Below are 15,914 nucleotides of genomic sequence, written 5' to 3'. Positions count from 1 at the left end.
CTTTGCTGCTAAACATTTGTGCTGTATTTAATTTGTCTGTCTTTAACTTTTTGGTTGTTGGTTATTGCAGTGTCTTTCCCTTCTGGGAGAAATCACCTGGCATTTCCTTTGATCAAACTCCTTTCTCTCCCCCCCAAGACTAAAGAATTTCCCTGTGTCCTTCAGCTGAGCTGTGTTTTATCATCCAATTTATCCTCACAGATTGGGGTGATGTGTCCTCTTTTACCTTCCAGGTTTCTCCAACTTCCCCTCTTTGGTTATTTGAGAAAAATTAGAAATTAAAAGGGCTTTGCAAAACTGATTTTACAGTCCAACAGTTTTCAGGGGATGGGAGAGGGTGAGGTGCTGCTCCACTGCAGAAATAGCCCTGATAAGCACAGGAGAACCCTGGACACTGCTGGGCTTGGGCCAGAAATGGGTGGGACAAATCAAAAGCTTTGTGTTTTAAAGAATGTAATAGATTTTAAATTGCATTTCCTTTAATGAATGACTCACCCAATTACCAGAGCCTGAACACCTGCGCCCGAGACCCAAAGTCTCCAGAGAGACTTTTGCTTTTAACAATATTTATGATGCTGAGTGTTCTGGCATTAGGAGGAATCAGGGAAGGAGGGAGGCTGTGCTCATGGGCAGCCCTGGGTTATCCTGCCCCATGAGTGCAGAGGAATTTCCAGGTGCCCCTTCCCACCAGGCTGTTCTGGAGGACAGGAGCAGGCTTTGCCCAAACTCCTCGTGCTGTGGCTGGGCTGATTCCTCTGGGTCATCCAGGTGGGGAGACTGGCTAACAGGGATAGGATTAAATGAGATATTGGGAAAAAATTCTCAGCTGTGAGGATGCTGAGGCCCTGGCACAGGGTGCCCAGAGCAGCTGTGGCTGCCCCTGGATCCCTGGCAGTGCCCAAGGACAGGCTGGATGGGTTTGGAGCAGCTGGGACAGTGGAAGGTGTCCCTGCCATGGCAAGGGTGGCACTGGATGAGCTTTAAGGTCCTTTCCAACCCAAACCATTCTGGGACTCTGTGTTGCTCCTTCCAGTCTCTAAAGGGGCTCCAGAAGAATTGAAGGGGAATTTTGGATACAGGTTTGGAGTGACAGGATAAGAGGGAATGGCTTCCCACTGCAGAGGGCAGGGTTAGAAGGGACATCAGGAATCAGTTCTCCCCTGTGGGGTGGTGAAGCCCTGGCTCAGCTGAGCAGCTGTGGCTGCCCCATCCCTGGAACTGCTGGAGGCTGCATGTGGCTCTGAGCAGCCAGCTCTGGTGTCCCTGTCCATGGAGAGCCTTGCAAGCCCACCCCTGGAGCTGTGAGGGCCAGGATAACTCAATTCTGACCCTTTTTGCACAAGAGAGGATGATCTAGGAAGGCAACCTGATATTTGTGCAGTTATTTCTCATCCCCCCACTCCAGGTCAGTGCTGAGACCCCCTTGTGTGGGGCTGGAGGAGCTGTCTGGGAGCAGATCCCAGGCAGGGCTGGGGCTGTGCTGGATGGAGGGAGACAAAAATATAATTATCCCAGCCCCTGGTGCTCTCTGTGCTCTGCCAACGCTCCTGCAGGCCAGAGGGCTGAGCTGATGTATTTATGCACCTTCCCCTGTCTGTGTTTAAACAGCACCTTGGAAAACGCAGTAAAAGAAGCCACAACTCTCCTCAGTGTCCTCTAGGGGTTTTAATTTATTTTTATGGTGTTGGATCCTTGCTTTGTTGTGGGTTTTTTAGGTTTTTTATTTTTTCTCCCAGTGCTGGAAGTTGGCTTTGCTGCAGAGCAGAGGTGGTGCAGAGAAACAGAGGCCAGTGAATTGAAGAGATATTGTGAGTTAGGATGGAGGGATGTGGCAGAGATCCCAATGATCTCTGGTGTTGTTTTATAGTCAATACATTTATAATCAGTCTGTATTTTTTCCCAATGGATATAATTGTTTTGAATCCTGTTTTTCCTGGGGCACAGCCAGGATTCCCTGCTCTGTTCATATCTTATGCCAGGCACCTCTCCTGCATTCCTGGGGACAAATCCTGGTGTCATCTGGGGGTGCTCAGTGCTTGAGGACAGAATTACCCCCCTCCAATCAGAGTTACCCCCCAAAATTGCTGTGCCTCCAAAATTCTTGCATTTTCCAACTCTGGATTCTGAGCAACAGGGAAGGTTCCTGTGTGAATCCTTAGTCCACTTGGTTACGCTCATAAAAAATTGTTCAAAATAGTTTTATTGGTTTTCTCAGTGAGTAAAATAGCAATAAAGAGCAAAATTCTCTGCATTTTGTGTGGGATGAACATCCTCTTCTCCTTGCAGGCAGGACCAGGCTGATCTGCAGTCCCACCACCTCTCCTGGCCATGCTGGATGCTGCATCACCCCGAGGAGAAGACATCCCTTAGGTACCTTATTTTTGCTTTTGGTTCTGTCCAGGTTTGAGGGTTTCTGATGTGTGCCTGGAGGGCACAGAGCACTTGTCAAAGCTCTGGGGGTGGTTTATCCTGTGGCTCTGAGGTGCACAGTGGGGTTTTGGGAGTGTGGTTTCATCTGGCTGGCATTAGGTAGCCCTGTTCCACACAGAACTGGAAGATTTTAAATATGATTTTGAAAACCTGGAGATGTTTCAAAGCTTATAAGGCTTTTGACCTGTCTCATTTATGCTCACCTCCTGCATTGCAAAGGGAGAAGCTTAGAAATGTGAATTATGTGAAATACAGTGTGAAATCTTTTGAGATGTCTAAATCATGTGCATATACACACAGACACTTCCATCTCCTTAAAACTTCATCTCTCCTTCCTCATTTGATCCAGGTGCTGGGAGGATGCTTGAGCAGCTGGGGTAGATTGGGAGGAGGGGGAGCATTACAAGGACTTAGTGCTCCCCATCTCCCACCCCTGTGGCCTCCTGCCCCTCTTGTTGCTCCCCTCTGCACTCCACTGGGATCCAAATGCAACATCCTCCTTCAAATCCCCTGGGATATGGGGACAGCAGGAACAAGCCCTAGCATGCTTTGTGTTCTGCATTTCTAAGAATTCTATGGCTTTTTTGATTCTTTATTTTCTATTTCACAAAGCTGAGACCTGTCACAAAATGTCCAATAGGTGACACGTTAATATTTCCCCCTAAATATAGGTTTCTATATAAGTGTGTGTTCTTCCTGCAATTTTTTCCAGTGGATATTTCAAACCTGGTAGTGGTGCTCAGGCTCTCTGCCATGCTGCAGAGGTGTTTTTTATGGTCCTGTTAAAAAATAAACAATAAGTTAAGTGTGTGCCAGGCAGCATTGAGGGCATGGGGGTGAGGGTGGGCTGTGCAGCATCTTCCCAAGTATATTGATGGGGAAAAAAAACAACCCAAAACTTCAAAGTTTTTGAAAATTTCAGCTGCTAAGGGGTGACCCTCTGGCTGCTGGCTTGCTCAGTGCCATCCCAGCCCACTGTGCTTTGTTCCTGCTGCCTGCTCCAGCACTGGCATCCCTTGGTGTCCATGGGGGTCTGGAGGGCAGGGACCATCCTTATTCCTTCTGTGGCATCAGAGCTGCCTGGCAGCCCCTTCCAGAGGCTGCTGTGGTTGAGAGGGTAAGGAAACCACAAGGGAAAGGCAGAATGAGAGAAGGAATGGAGGCAATGCATGAGGCTGTTTGAGCCTCAGCCATCCCAGGTTTTTCCAGTCATTCAGTGATGCTCTGTGTTTGCCATCTAATTCCATCCCAAACACCCTAAACTGGAAATAAAGCCCTGTTTAATAAACAGCAGTCGGCATTTCATTTCCCTGAATATTCTGGGAGCAACTGCTCATTATTCTGATGATTTCCCCCCACTGTAATTATTCCAAACGACCATTCACAAATTCCACTGTTGACTTACACGTCCGTGCAATCTCACGCTGAAATATGGATATATTTTGGTGTCCTATTGAAAATTCAATAGGATCCAATTTCAATTGCTATTGCCTTCACCACCGTGCCTCCCCTCTCCAATTTTCCAATGCTACAGCTGCACAGCACAGAAGAAAGGATGCAGCAGACATAAACAGCAACGTCCAGCTGAAATGGGGAGAGAAAAATTACTTCCTTGTACTACCACACTCCTGACAAGAGCTGACTCTTTCTTTTTTCTGTCTTTTTTTCTTTTTTTCCCCTTTTCCCTTTCTTTTCCTACCACATCCAATTTTCTGACTCTGCCAGGCAGGTTGCAGGACTAATCTTGAATGTGCTTTGAGCCTGCTGTATAACACCACGGGCTTTTAAAGCTTGGGATGGGGGAGAAGGAGGAGGAGGATGTGGGGAAAGCAATTAGTTTGGGGTGGCAGGATGAGCAGGAGAAGCTAAAATTGCAAATGAGGGTTATTTGGGGAATATGAATCCCGTTCCTCCCAGGGCTGCTTTACCTGGCTTTCTCTTTTGGCAGATGGAGAGTGGGAGATGTGAATTAGATGGGAAAAAATCCCTCGACAGTCTGCAGGGTCTCAAATGGCGCTTTCATCACAGCCAGTGTTTTGTAACGTGCATGTTTATTTTCCCCTTCATCTGGAGTACAAAGGATGTGGTGTTTGAGACCTGCCAGGATCCCTGGTGAGGGAGGCTGGGCTGCATTGGGAGGTGCTGCCCCAGCTCTGGGGAACAGAGCAGCTGCTGGGTGGCTTTGAGCACTGCAGCAAAGGTGCTGTCACTGCTGTCACTGCTGCACCTCCCAGAGGTGCAACATCTGTCTGTTTCTGTCTGTTCCCAGCTCCCCAACAGCTCTCTCCAGGTGTCTGAGACATCAGGGTGGCCTCAGGTTTTGTTATTGCCACAAGCCCAGCTGGTGTGGTGGGTCACTGCTGAGGCACCTCAGTGTGACCTCAAGCTTCAGAGGAGCTGGAAAAAGAGCTGTGAAACAGTTTTCTCCCCCCAAAATTGAATATCTCATTATCACTCTGGAAAAGATGGTAAGAAATGCAAAAATTTGAGGGTGAGTACATCTTCTAACACTTCCCAGGACAGATTTCAGCAGCTGGCTGAGTCTTTGTCCTTATTCCCCAAGTCAGATAGGGAGCTTGAGGAGGGGAAAAAAGGGAAGGGAAGGGAAGGGAAGGGAAGGGAAGGGAAGGGAAGGGAAGGGAAGGGAAGGGAAGGGAAGGGAAGGGAAGGGAAGGGAAGGGAAGGGAAGGGAAGGGAAGGGAAGGGAAGGGAAGGGAAGGGAAGGGAAGGGAAGGGAAGGGAAGGGAAGGGAAGGGAAGGGAAGGGAAGGGAAGGGAAGGGAAGGGAAGGGAAGGGAAGGGAAGGGAAGGGAAGGGAAGGGAAGGGAAGGGGAAGGGAAGGCTGTGCCAGGGCTGTCACCCTCAAGGCCAGCAGCACACACAGTCTCTATCTCCTCGAGCTGTCTGTTTGCAGAGTCTTTGCCCAAGCAACGCTGCCTCTCCCCACGTGGACTCGTTGCCTCCTTGTAATCTGTATGTAAACAGGGTTTTAATCAGCTGGAAAGCAGAGAGAGGAGGCGGTGAGCCACGATAAGAGTCCAGTTGGGATGGGGGCTGATGGCTGGTGGGTGCTGGGAAACATCCCTGCTATGCCTTTGGAATACAGAGAACAATGGTTTGTTTGAGGGAAGGGAATGAATGAAGGGAAGAATGGGACCAAGCAGAGCATGGCCTCTGAGCAGCTCTCCAGAGGCTCTTACCACCTTGGCTTGCTTCAGTGTTGCTTGAAATCAGCAATTTTATGTAGAGAATACAATTTCCTGGAGAATAACATTTCCCTAGGTAATAGAAATGCCCCATCCTTGTGCACTGGGTAAGGGCAGGGCACTGTAGGCTTTGCCCTCCTTCAGGGATGCAGGTCTCTGCTCCCTCTGGGCTTGCAGATTTGGGTTGTTTGGGCACATCCAGCCTGGGAGGGCTCTGTGTGCCTGGTGCTGTCTCATGTCCAGGTGGGCACTTTGCCTGGCTGATCCAAACCCTTCTCCATCCACCCTTTCTTTCTGCTCCTTCTGCTGTGAAAACCACATTGTCCTTCAGCACTTATTTTGCCAAAGAGTCACAGAATATCCTTGGGTGGGCTGATCCCATCAAGTCCAACTCCAGCTTCAATTTGACGGAGAAACAAGTTGTGCTCAGTGCTGTGGTTTTCATCTCCCAAGGGTTCCTTGCAAGGTGCTGGGGTGCCAGAGGTGCTGCAGATGTTGCTAAAAGCAGCCTCAGCCAGAGGCCTGGGATTTGGGAAGGTGCTGTGGGCTCTGGGAGCCAGGGCAGTGACCTGGTGCCCTACAGTACATGGCATTACCGTGTTTAATGTACTCAGCGCTAATCTTTCTCTAAACACCAGCGATCTTGCTGAGTTCAGCACTGAAAGAGCAATAACCAATGAAGGAGATGAGATTAAGAAAACTCACAAGAATCAAATGTGCTAGAAAGGGCTGGGGAAGTGCCAGGGGCACTGCAGTAAATGACCTCCCTGGGAATCGAGGACAAATAAAATCCATGCCCCGTGTCTCTCTCTCCTCCCAGGCGCCTTGTGCTGAAGCTGGAGCCCTCCCCTCCCTGGTGGGGCCATAGATGTTGCTTTCAGGGCTATTTTTGCACTGGAATACAACAAATCCTCTGTGCTATGGGGCCGAGACGAGGATCCGTGTCGCTGCATTCAGAAAAACTAACCTCTCCAGCTCAAGGAGAGCTGCTTCAGTTGGCAGGAGAATTATTCTGTCTGGAACAGCCTTGAGAGGGCAAACAAAACCTCTGAGCTGTGGCTCTCGTTTCCAAAGGCTCTCTGCAGGCAGGGATGCTGGTGAGAGTGGCTATTTTTTTTTTTTATGTGTGAGCCAGAAACAGCCAAAAATTGACCCAAATGCCACCAGGATGGGATGAAAATCTGGTGCAGCATCCTGAGGGAGTTGGTGTCCCAGTCTGAGCTCTGCTAAGCTGGATGTGGAAAAGTCTTACAAACAGCTTGCAGGAGCTCAGTGGGCATTGTGGGGTTTTTATCCCAAAGATGGGATGGTGGAGGTGATGGGGTGGATGGAGTTTCTCCCCCAGTGCTCAGCAGCCTGAGGATGTCCTTCATGGATCCCAGCATCCCAAATCTGCTGCCTCAGATCCCTGCCCCAGCGCCGTGCAGCCTCGGAGGCTGCGAGGATGACTTGGCAGTGATATATTTACTACAATTACCATCTCCCTTCCCAGAGGAGGAAAAAATAGATGAATAATATGTTTTGAAGGTGTCATGGAGTGAAAGCAAGAGAGGAGCTTGAGCCTGAACTTATGAATAACTTATAGGCTTCCTCCCTTCATGCAGCTGCTCCTTTTGGGCTTATCTTTCTCAGTTGTAGGAGGTGTAATTAAAGGAGCACCCGTGGGCACGAGTCTGTCTGGCTCCCTGTGTCCCCTGCACACCAGGGCACAGGGTGCTGGAATGCTTTTGTGTGGACACGTGGGCCAGGCTGTGTGTGGAGCTTGACAAATTCTCCCCCTTGTCAAGAAAAAAAGGGTCATTCTGCACATAATTCATCGCTGGTGTGTTTGGCAGAGTGGTGGAAGCGTTGCCTTAACTCTCCCCTTGCAGTGGTGAGCCACCAGCAGAAGTAATTTTGGGTGGGGGAAAAACTGCAAGGCAAAGCAGGTGAGCCCTGCAAGCCTTAAAATCCAGGAGATTTTGCTTCCAGCTGGAAATTCCCTCCTTGGCCTCATGTGGTGGCTTAGCCTTCCCAAGTCTTATTTTTCCAGCCCTAAAATGAGAAGTAATTTGCTCTTGTCTCAACACCTTCCTCTGCTTTCTCTATTTTGACTTGAAGAGCTCAAGGGAGGGACTGTTTTTACCGGGTGTACACACGGAGTGGAACATAATGGAACCAGGATCTTATCAAAGGCATGCCAATGCTATTGTAATGCATATAGTAATTATAGGGATGTATATGGAGGGATGATGAAAAAAACCCAATGAAACATGGCATTTCCCTCTGGAAAAAAATGTTAGCGGAATAAAACCACGCCTGGGAGTATGTCAGTTCCAGCAAAAAATGTCTATTAAAAATTATGCAGTGCTGCTCAGCAAGGTCACAGTGCTCCTTTTAGAGCCAGTTAGAGGTTTCCTTGCATAGCAGCACATCACTTTTTTTTTTTTTTCCCCTGCAGATTTTTAGCCAAGGTGTTGTGTTTTGGGCTTTTATTCAGATTTAAAAGCAGAAAAAAAAATTGAATTTCATCGAAATCATGCAGGAATTTCTGCTGAAAGGAGCCTTCTGCATTTTGATATGCACAGAGGGATGGTGTCCCTGGTTAACACCAGGTATAAATATATATTTATATATGATTTCCAGTGAATAACTTGTTCCCCCCTTCCCTATCTCAGGAGTGCAGCTCTGCTATCTGCATGTTCCTATCAGCCCAGCACATAGATATGTTAGAGTGTAATGGAGATATTAGGCATTTATTGCAAGGAATCACCTGCTGCTCAACATGAAAAGTTGATGTTCCACAAAGCCACAAGCCAAAGGCTCCTTAAGAGCTGTTCTGGTGCATCGGGTAAATATCTGTGCTTGGAAGGAGCACTGTGTGGATTAATAATGCATGGAGCAAATCTGTAGGAAGAGAAGTGACTGCGTAGGGCTGGCTTAGAAACTACTCTCCCTGCTTAGGCAAATAGGCTGGGAAGTTGTGTTTTTTAAAGCATAATGTGTTGGTAATAAACCAGACTAACCTAATCGACCACTTCCAGCTGCTCTGAGTGCAGTCACTGGCTCGGCAAGCTGGGGCCAAAGGAGCCTTGCCAAGGGTGGTAAAAATTACTGTGTGGCATCTTATTTTAAGCAATTTATGCTGGTGGGATGGTGGGGAAGCAGTGCAGAGGTTGAGATGGGATGGGGTTAGGAATCTTTCCTCCTCTGCAAGGGTTTTCCATCACTGGGGCAGCAGTGGGTATGTGCTGGAGGAACACTCCGAGCCCTGACAGGATTAAATCCTCCACACTCTGTATTTGCTTCTGGAGAAGCGTTCTGCCCCATGGCTCATTAGTGCTGCTGTGCTCGTTAGCTCCTCCTGTCCTAGTGGGAAGTGGTGGAGGCCCTGGCAGGGTGTGGGGTGCTCCTGCTGGTACCAGGATTGGGGCCAGTTCTCCAACCACAGCCCCAGGCTATGATGTCTGGTTTGCCCCCTTTCCCTCGCTGCTGTTTCTGCTTTTTGGGTACCAGTTTTCCTTGATTCTCTAGTTAGAAAAGAATTGTTTTGTCACCACCCTGTGAAGGGACCTTACTAACACCTAATATGAAGTTTCAGAATTACACACTAAGCTGCAGAGATTCTGAAAAATATAAAAGCTAAAACCCAAGGCATCACCAGGAAGTGGTGGTGGAGAGCCCTGGATGTATTGGAGCTCCTCTGTGGATTGAGCCAAGCCTTGGGAGGGGTAAAGGAAGGAGAGCTAAGAGCCCTGTGTGTCAGTCTGCAGTCGTTTTTTGGAAAAAGCCCCCATGGAAAGGGATGGATGACAGCAGTGGAGGTGCTGGGGAGCACCCAGGGGTGGGTGCAATGCATCTGGTCTGTGCCTGTGGCAGGCTGGTGGCAGGGACGTGCAGGGACTGAGCAGGGCTGGTGGGGACACCCAGCCCCAGCTGCCAATCCCCCCCAAATTCACATGTCTGACATTTGAGTCATTGTCAGGTCTGTGGATGGGGCTTGAGCAGGGGGACCTGAGCTGTGTCACCTCCCTGCAGCACAGTGACCAGTCTGGGTCTGACTCGAGTCTCTCTGAGTGACAGAGAGAAACACAGCTGGATTTCCAAGAGTTTGCTGCCAACTCTTCTTCTGAATTGCAAAGTGAACAGCTCAGATTTTTGGAAGCCTCTGAGGAGGCATAAATACAAAAAGCCAGGATATCTTTAATTTTTTTTTTCTCTTTGTCATTTTTTTCTGGCTAAAATGTTGTTTGAAGGGGCTGAGTCACCTCGAGCAATGAAATGAGACATCCTTATCACTTATGAAAATAATATTAAATGTGACAGCTTTTATTTAGGTTGTTTTAAAGGGGTCTCTGGGGGGTTCAGAACCTCAGATGTTCTTTTTATTGGACAAAGGGTGGAAATAATTTAAGTTTTTTGTTTCAAGGGCCTTTTCTCTGTGGGCATGTGGGTGTCATGCTCTTGATGTTGGGTTGTGATGTGGACAGATGTTTGAATTGGGAATCCTAAATTGGGGGAAAGTCTAATTTATTGCTGGTGCTGAGAAATAGGGACCAGTAGTTGGCATGGGCAAAGAGCTGAATGTGTTCAATCCTAAAGTGGGTCCAAGGGGCCCAGATGCTGCTCAGAGCAGGAGGTGGGCTTGGTGTGAGGAATCAGATGAGTGTGGTTACAGCACAGAAAAAACCCCTTGATCTGGAGTAAAGGGAGATTTCTGCTCCACACAGAAGAGTTTTTCCTTATTAAATTTGCTTTTAGAGCCATTCCCACATGGGTTTAGGTGCATAAGGGGAGGAGGCTTGTTGGGACTGTCCTGTAGACATTAGACCCCCAGGAACAGGAGCCCCTCTGCACTGCTGCAGTCACTGCAGGTGGGATTCACCCCCTTTCCTGTGGGAAGAGCTTTGGGGAGGATTGCACAGGTGCTGTGGGGAGTGAGGATGATGGAGCAGAGGTGCAGATGCTGGGGGAGTTTAGGGGGATGTGGGTGCCCATTGAAATTTAGGGGGATGTAGGTGCCATGGGGAATTTAGGGGGATGTGGATGCCCAGGGGATGCAGGTGCTGGATGCCAGGGAGTTTGGTGGCATGCTGGAGTTGGGAGGAATGCAGATCCAGATGGATGGGGTGCAGTGAGAGGGGAAGTTTGGGAGCTGCAGCTGCCAGAAGTGATGGGGATGTGGGTGCTGAGGGATGGGGAGTTCAGTGGGGTGCAGATTCTGGTGGGGTTAGGGGATGCAGATGCACTAGGGGCAGTTTGGGGTGTGGATGCTGGGGGGACGTTGGGCACAGCAGGTGCCAACAGCGCCAGGGGTGCAGATGCCAGTGCGATTATAGGGGTGCAGATGCTGGTGCAGTTAGGGGGTGCAGATGTCAGTGGGGTGCTTGGGGTGTAGATGCCAGTGGGGTTATGGGTTGCAGATATTGGGGTGCAGTTGCCAGTGGGGTTATGGGGGTACAGATGCTGTGAGGTTAGTGGGGTGCAGGTGCTAGTGGGATGCTCAGGGTGAAGATGCCAGTGGGATTAGGGGGTGCAGGTGCCGGCAGGATGCAGGTGCTGGTGGGTTTAGGGGATGGGGGTGCAGGTGGGATTAGGGGATGGGGGTGCTGGTGGGTTTAGGGGGTGCAGGTGCCAGCAGGGTGCGGGTGCCGGTGGGTCGCTCGGGGTGGGGATGCCGGTGGGTTTAGGGGGTGCAGGTGCTGGTGGGTTTAGGGGGTGCGGGTGCCAGTAGGTTTAGGGGCTGCAGGTGCCGGTGAGTCGCTCGGGGTGTGGGTGCCGGTGGGATCAGGGGGTGCGGGTGCCGGTGGGATCAGGGGGTGCGGGTGCCGGTGAGTCGCTCGGGGTGCAGGTGCCGGTGGGATCAGGGGGTGCGGGTGCCGGTGGGATCAGGGGGTGCGGGTGCCGGTGGGATCAGGGGGTGCGGGTGCCGGTGGGTCGCTCGGGGTGCAGGTGCCGGTGGGATCAGGGGGTGCGGGTGCCAGTGAGATCAGGGGGTGCGGGTGCCGGTGGGATCAGGGGGTGCGGGTGCCGGCAGGGTGCGGATGCCGGTGGGATCAGGGGGTGCGGGTGCCGGTGGGTTTAGGGGGTGCGGGTGCCGGCAGGGTGCGGGTGCCGGTGGGATCAGGGGGTGCGGGTGCCGGTGGGATCAGGGGGTGCGGGTGCCGGCAGGGTGCGGGTGCCGGTGGGATCAGGGGGTGCGGGTGCCGGTGGGATCAGGGGGTGCCGGTGCAGGCAGGGTGCGGGTGCCGGTGGGATCAGGGGGTGCGGGTGCCGGCAGGGTGCGGGTGCCGGCGCGGGGGGGCCCGCAGCCAATGAGTGCTGCGCGGGGGCGGCTGCGTGCGCGGCCGGCGGCGTGTTGCAGCCGGGCGGCGTGTGCGGGCCGGAGCGGCGGGCACGCAGCGCCTGTCCTCGCACCTGCAACCCCTTCCGACCCCCTTCCCCCCCCTTTTTTTTTCTTTTGGGTTTTTCCCCCCCCCCTTCCCCACCCTTCGGTTATTTTTCCCTTTTTTTTTTTTTTTCCCCCTTCCTTTTTCCTTCCCCCCCCTTCCCCCCCCGCCCCTCTTCCTGCGCTTTGCTCCGGGAAAACGCTGGATTTTAAACCTCTCCCCGCCCGGCAGTGAGTGGGGAAGGAGAAGGGAAACATGGCCCAGGCCAAAATGCACCACCCCGTCTCTTGGGTGATCTTCGCCGGGATGGCCGCGCTCCTCCTCTCCCAAGGTAGGGAACGCCGCGGGGGACGCAGCCCGGGCGGGCGGAGGATGCGCGGTCCCACAGCAGCATCCTCCGAGGGGGCTGGGGGATGAGAATCCCCCGCGGAGTGGCGATGAGCATCCCTCCAGAGCGGGGACAGAGCTGCGAAAGGGTTCCCAGCCCGCTGTGAAGTTGCGGGGGATGCGGATGCGGGTACGGCGCAGGAATTCCCGGTGCACCGGGCTGGCGGCGGGGGGGACACTTGTCCCCCGGCGTCCTGATTATTTCTGCGGGTGCGGAAGGACTCGGCCATCCCAGCACCATTCCGGCAGGATCAATGATCCAACAGGCTGGGGGGCAGGAGGGGCCGGGGTTCCCCTGTGCTTCCCCCCACGCCTTTGCTTTTCCAGCAAGGTCGTCCCAAAAACTCGGTGCAGCCCCGAGTTGGGAAGCGCTCACCCAGTCTGTCCCGGAGCAGCTCGGCTGCCTCCCCCCAGCCGGGGATGGTGCTCGCAGGGGAGACGGGGACTGTGCAAGGGGGAAAAAAAGAGCAAAAAGCGATGGGAAAAGGAGGGGGGAAGAGGCGGCGGGAGCCAGCCCCATCTGGCCGGGAGCGCCGAGCCTGTCAGCTCGCGTTAGGCTCCTCGCAGCCATCTGGAGGGGCTGTGGGAGCGGGGTTTCCTCCACGGGAGGGGAGGATGGAGCCGCATCCCGCCCCGGGAGCCCGGGATGCGCCGGGGGATGCGCCGGGGGCGGCTGGAACCGGGGCTCCGGGCCGGGATGCGGGCACTTCTCGGGGAGATGGATGCACCCCGGAGGGGATGCAGGCTCTCTTTGGACCATGGATGCTCCCCGGGAGGGGATGCAGGCGCTCTCTGGAGCATGGATGCACCCCGGGAAGGGATGCAGGCGCTCTCTGGAGCATGGATGCACCCCGGGAGGGGATGCAGGCTCTCTTTGGAGCAGGGATGCACCCCGGGAGGGGATGCAGGCTCTCTTTGGAGCAGGGATGCACCCCGGGAAGGGATGCAGGCTCTCTTCAGAGCATGGATGCACCCCGGGAGGGGATACAGGTTCTCTTTGGGGCAGGGATGCACCCCGGGAAGGGATGCAGGCGCTCTCTGGAGCATGGATGCACTCCGGAAAGGGATGCAGGCTCTCTTCAGAGCATGGATGCACCCCGGGAGGGGATGCAGGCTCTCTCTGGAGCATGGATGCAACCCGGGAAGGGATGCAGGCGCTCTCTGGAGCATGGATGCACTCCGGGAGGGGATGCAGGCTCTCTCTGGAGCAGGGATGCACCCCGGGAAGGGATGCAGGCGCTCTCTGGAGCATGGATGCACCCCCGGGCCAGACGGATGCACGCCGGGGGGATGCAGGCGTTCCTCGGGATGGAGATTTGGGCTCTCCTGGGGATGGATGCACCCAGAGGGGTGAATGCACCTCCTCCTCCTCAGCCGGATCCAGCCACCCCTGCGCTGCTCCGAGGTGCCCACCGAGGGCTGGCGATGTCCAGAGCAGCCCAGCCTCGTCCCCCGTGTGCCGGGCGCGCCACAGCAGGGCTGGCGCGGGGCTGGGGGCTGCGGTGTGGCCAGAGATGCTGCCTGGGTGTCTCCCACCACAAACTTCTCTCTGCTGGGCAGGCCCTCCTCTCCTGCCGTATCGACCGGCGCCGGCTGCTTAACATGCACATCACAGCCGAGGCATCGCTGCTGTTCGCCTTCCTCCCGCTCTCCATCCTCCAGCCGCTCCTGCTCCCGGGCTGCTGCTCCCCGCTGGCCCTGCCGGCATTCCCGCATCCCGGGGCTCCCAGCCCTGCCCTTTGGCTGCCACCTCTGCTGGGCTGGGAGGGTCGGGGTTCCCCAGGAGAGGGAGGAAGCTGCGCCTTTCCCTCCTCACTTTTCCTGCCCGGAATTTGTGCTTCATTTATTTTATTATTTAATTTTTAAAATTATTTTTTAATGCTTGCTTTGGGGCTCCCTGACTTGGATTCCTTGCAGTCTTATTCCATGCCTCTGGTCATCCCTCCTGCTTCCTCTCCCTGCTCCTATCAAAGATTCCGGATCAAAAAGTAGTTGGTTTTTTATTTCTTTACTTATTATTTTTATATATCTCCTGGGCAGCAGAGCAGTGGGGAGGAATGTGCTGCCTCCCTGAGCCCAAAATCCCCCAATTCCCTGATGTGGGTGCCAGAAGTCCCTGAGTGTCCCCTGGAATAAGGAAAAGCAGGGAGCCACATTGCTCTGTGGTCTGGGGAGGACCAAGGGCAGAGCTGTGGGGAGCTGGTGAAATATTGCACAGGGCAGCTTTAGGCAGAAAAAAGTTGGGGACATTTTTTGGCTGGGAGCTGCTGCATTGTTGAAGGAGTTCCCATGGGAGTTTATTTTTCTTGCATAATTTTATTTAAAAGTCATTAAAAAAAACCCCAAACACACCCTACAAATAATTTCATATTTTAGCACAAACTTTTAAAGAGAGTTTTGAGAAATTTGGGCTCATTCAACCACAAGGTAATATTTAACTTTATATGTAGTGCTGAAATTCAGCAGTAATGTGCTTCTACTTCATGAATTCTCCTGATAATCACAGTAGTTTGTGGAATTCATAAGTTTTCTCTCTTGTTTGGTGTCCAGAAGTGGAGATGACTTGTGTTTGAAAACGTGAAAATTATTGTCATGCAGGCAAACAGTGTTTTGCACAAATCTCCTCCAGATATCTCCAGAGCTGTGTGCTGCCCTCTGCAGCAGTTCATCCATACTCCAGGTCGTTTCCCTATTTTCAGCCAAACAAACAATAAGAAGAGTGGTTTGTGAGTGTGCTTGAAGGGAAAGTGGAGAGTGAAGTGGGATAATTCAGAAGCGTTTGACCACCTGCATTTGTACAAACATCTGCGGGTCCTACAAGTTTTGCAGAGTCGCTTCTGTAGGAATTCTGTGGATTTGTTGGGTTTGTGGAATTGTGGCCCTAAAATGGGAGGGGTTGAGTGCTGTGTGTGCCAGGAAGGAGCCCCCTGAACCCTGGGATGTCCAGTGTGGTTGGACACCAAGGGAGCTGTTGGCTGTTGGTCCTGGAGAGAGAGTCTGAAACACTTTTTTTGGATGTTGCATCCCCTTGGGAAGGAGGTGGAGGTGTCCATTGCACCCACTCATGAGAAGGATGGAGCCAGAAAATGTCCAGCCACACTTTGGGAATGGAGATGGAAAGAGGGGAGGTTGCAGAGGGGCTGGGATAGCCCCAGGCATCAGGAAGTGAGTGGCAGTTTGGCAACACAGCTCTCATTGTGTTTGCTCTGTGTCTTCTGTGTGATTTTTAAATAGCAGCAATGAAAATCCAAAATATCCTCACACAGGAACCAGGCAGAAGAGATTTCCCTTCCCCCTTTCCCTGGCTCTGAGTAAAGGGATGTCCTCACATGTGCCCCTCACAACCCACCTGGATTTCTTAAGAGGCAAAAATCTCACCCAAGCTCTGGGGGGGGGGTGGAAGAGACAAGAAAACTCTTCACTCAGCCAGGCGTAAAAGGATTAACCAGGCTAAAAGGTCATAGAAGATTTAGCTGGGCCTTTAGCATCAGTAAGCCAAGAATTATGGGAATTTGATTTACAAA

General features: G+C 52.5%; 1 protein-coding gene across 2 annotated transcripts in view; it reads left to right on the top strand.

Annotated features, from left to right (window-relative positions):
* Positions 1-11,957: 11,957 nt before the first annotated feature.
* Positions 11,958-15,914, top strand: part of LOC306812230 (protein CEPU-1) — a 350,508-nt gene continuing 346,551 nt past the window's right edge. The window contains exon 1 of one of the 2 annotated variants that reach the window (XM_079326618.1): positions 11,958-12,334. In XM_079326618.1, the coding sequence (XP_079182744.1) occupies positions 12,259-12,334 (76 nt within the window). In that variant the 5' untranslated portion in view covers positions 11,958-12,258. The remainder of the gene's footprint in view (positions 12,335-15,914) is intronic. The other variant, XM_079326620.1, reaches the window with a different exon arrangement.

The sequence above is a fragment of the Erithacus rubecula genome (genome assembly GCF_903797595.1).
Source record: "Erithacus rubecula genome assembly, chromosome: 25".
NCBI lineage: Eukaryota > Metazoa > Chordata > Aves > Passeriformes > Muscicapidae > Erithacus > Erithacus rubecula.
Note: the sequence above shows the minus strand (reverse complement) of the source record. Positions and strands in the feature narration are given on the sequence as shown.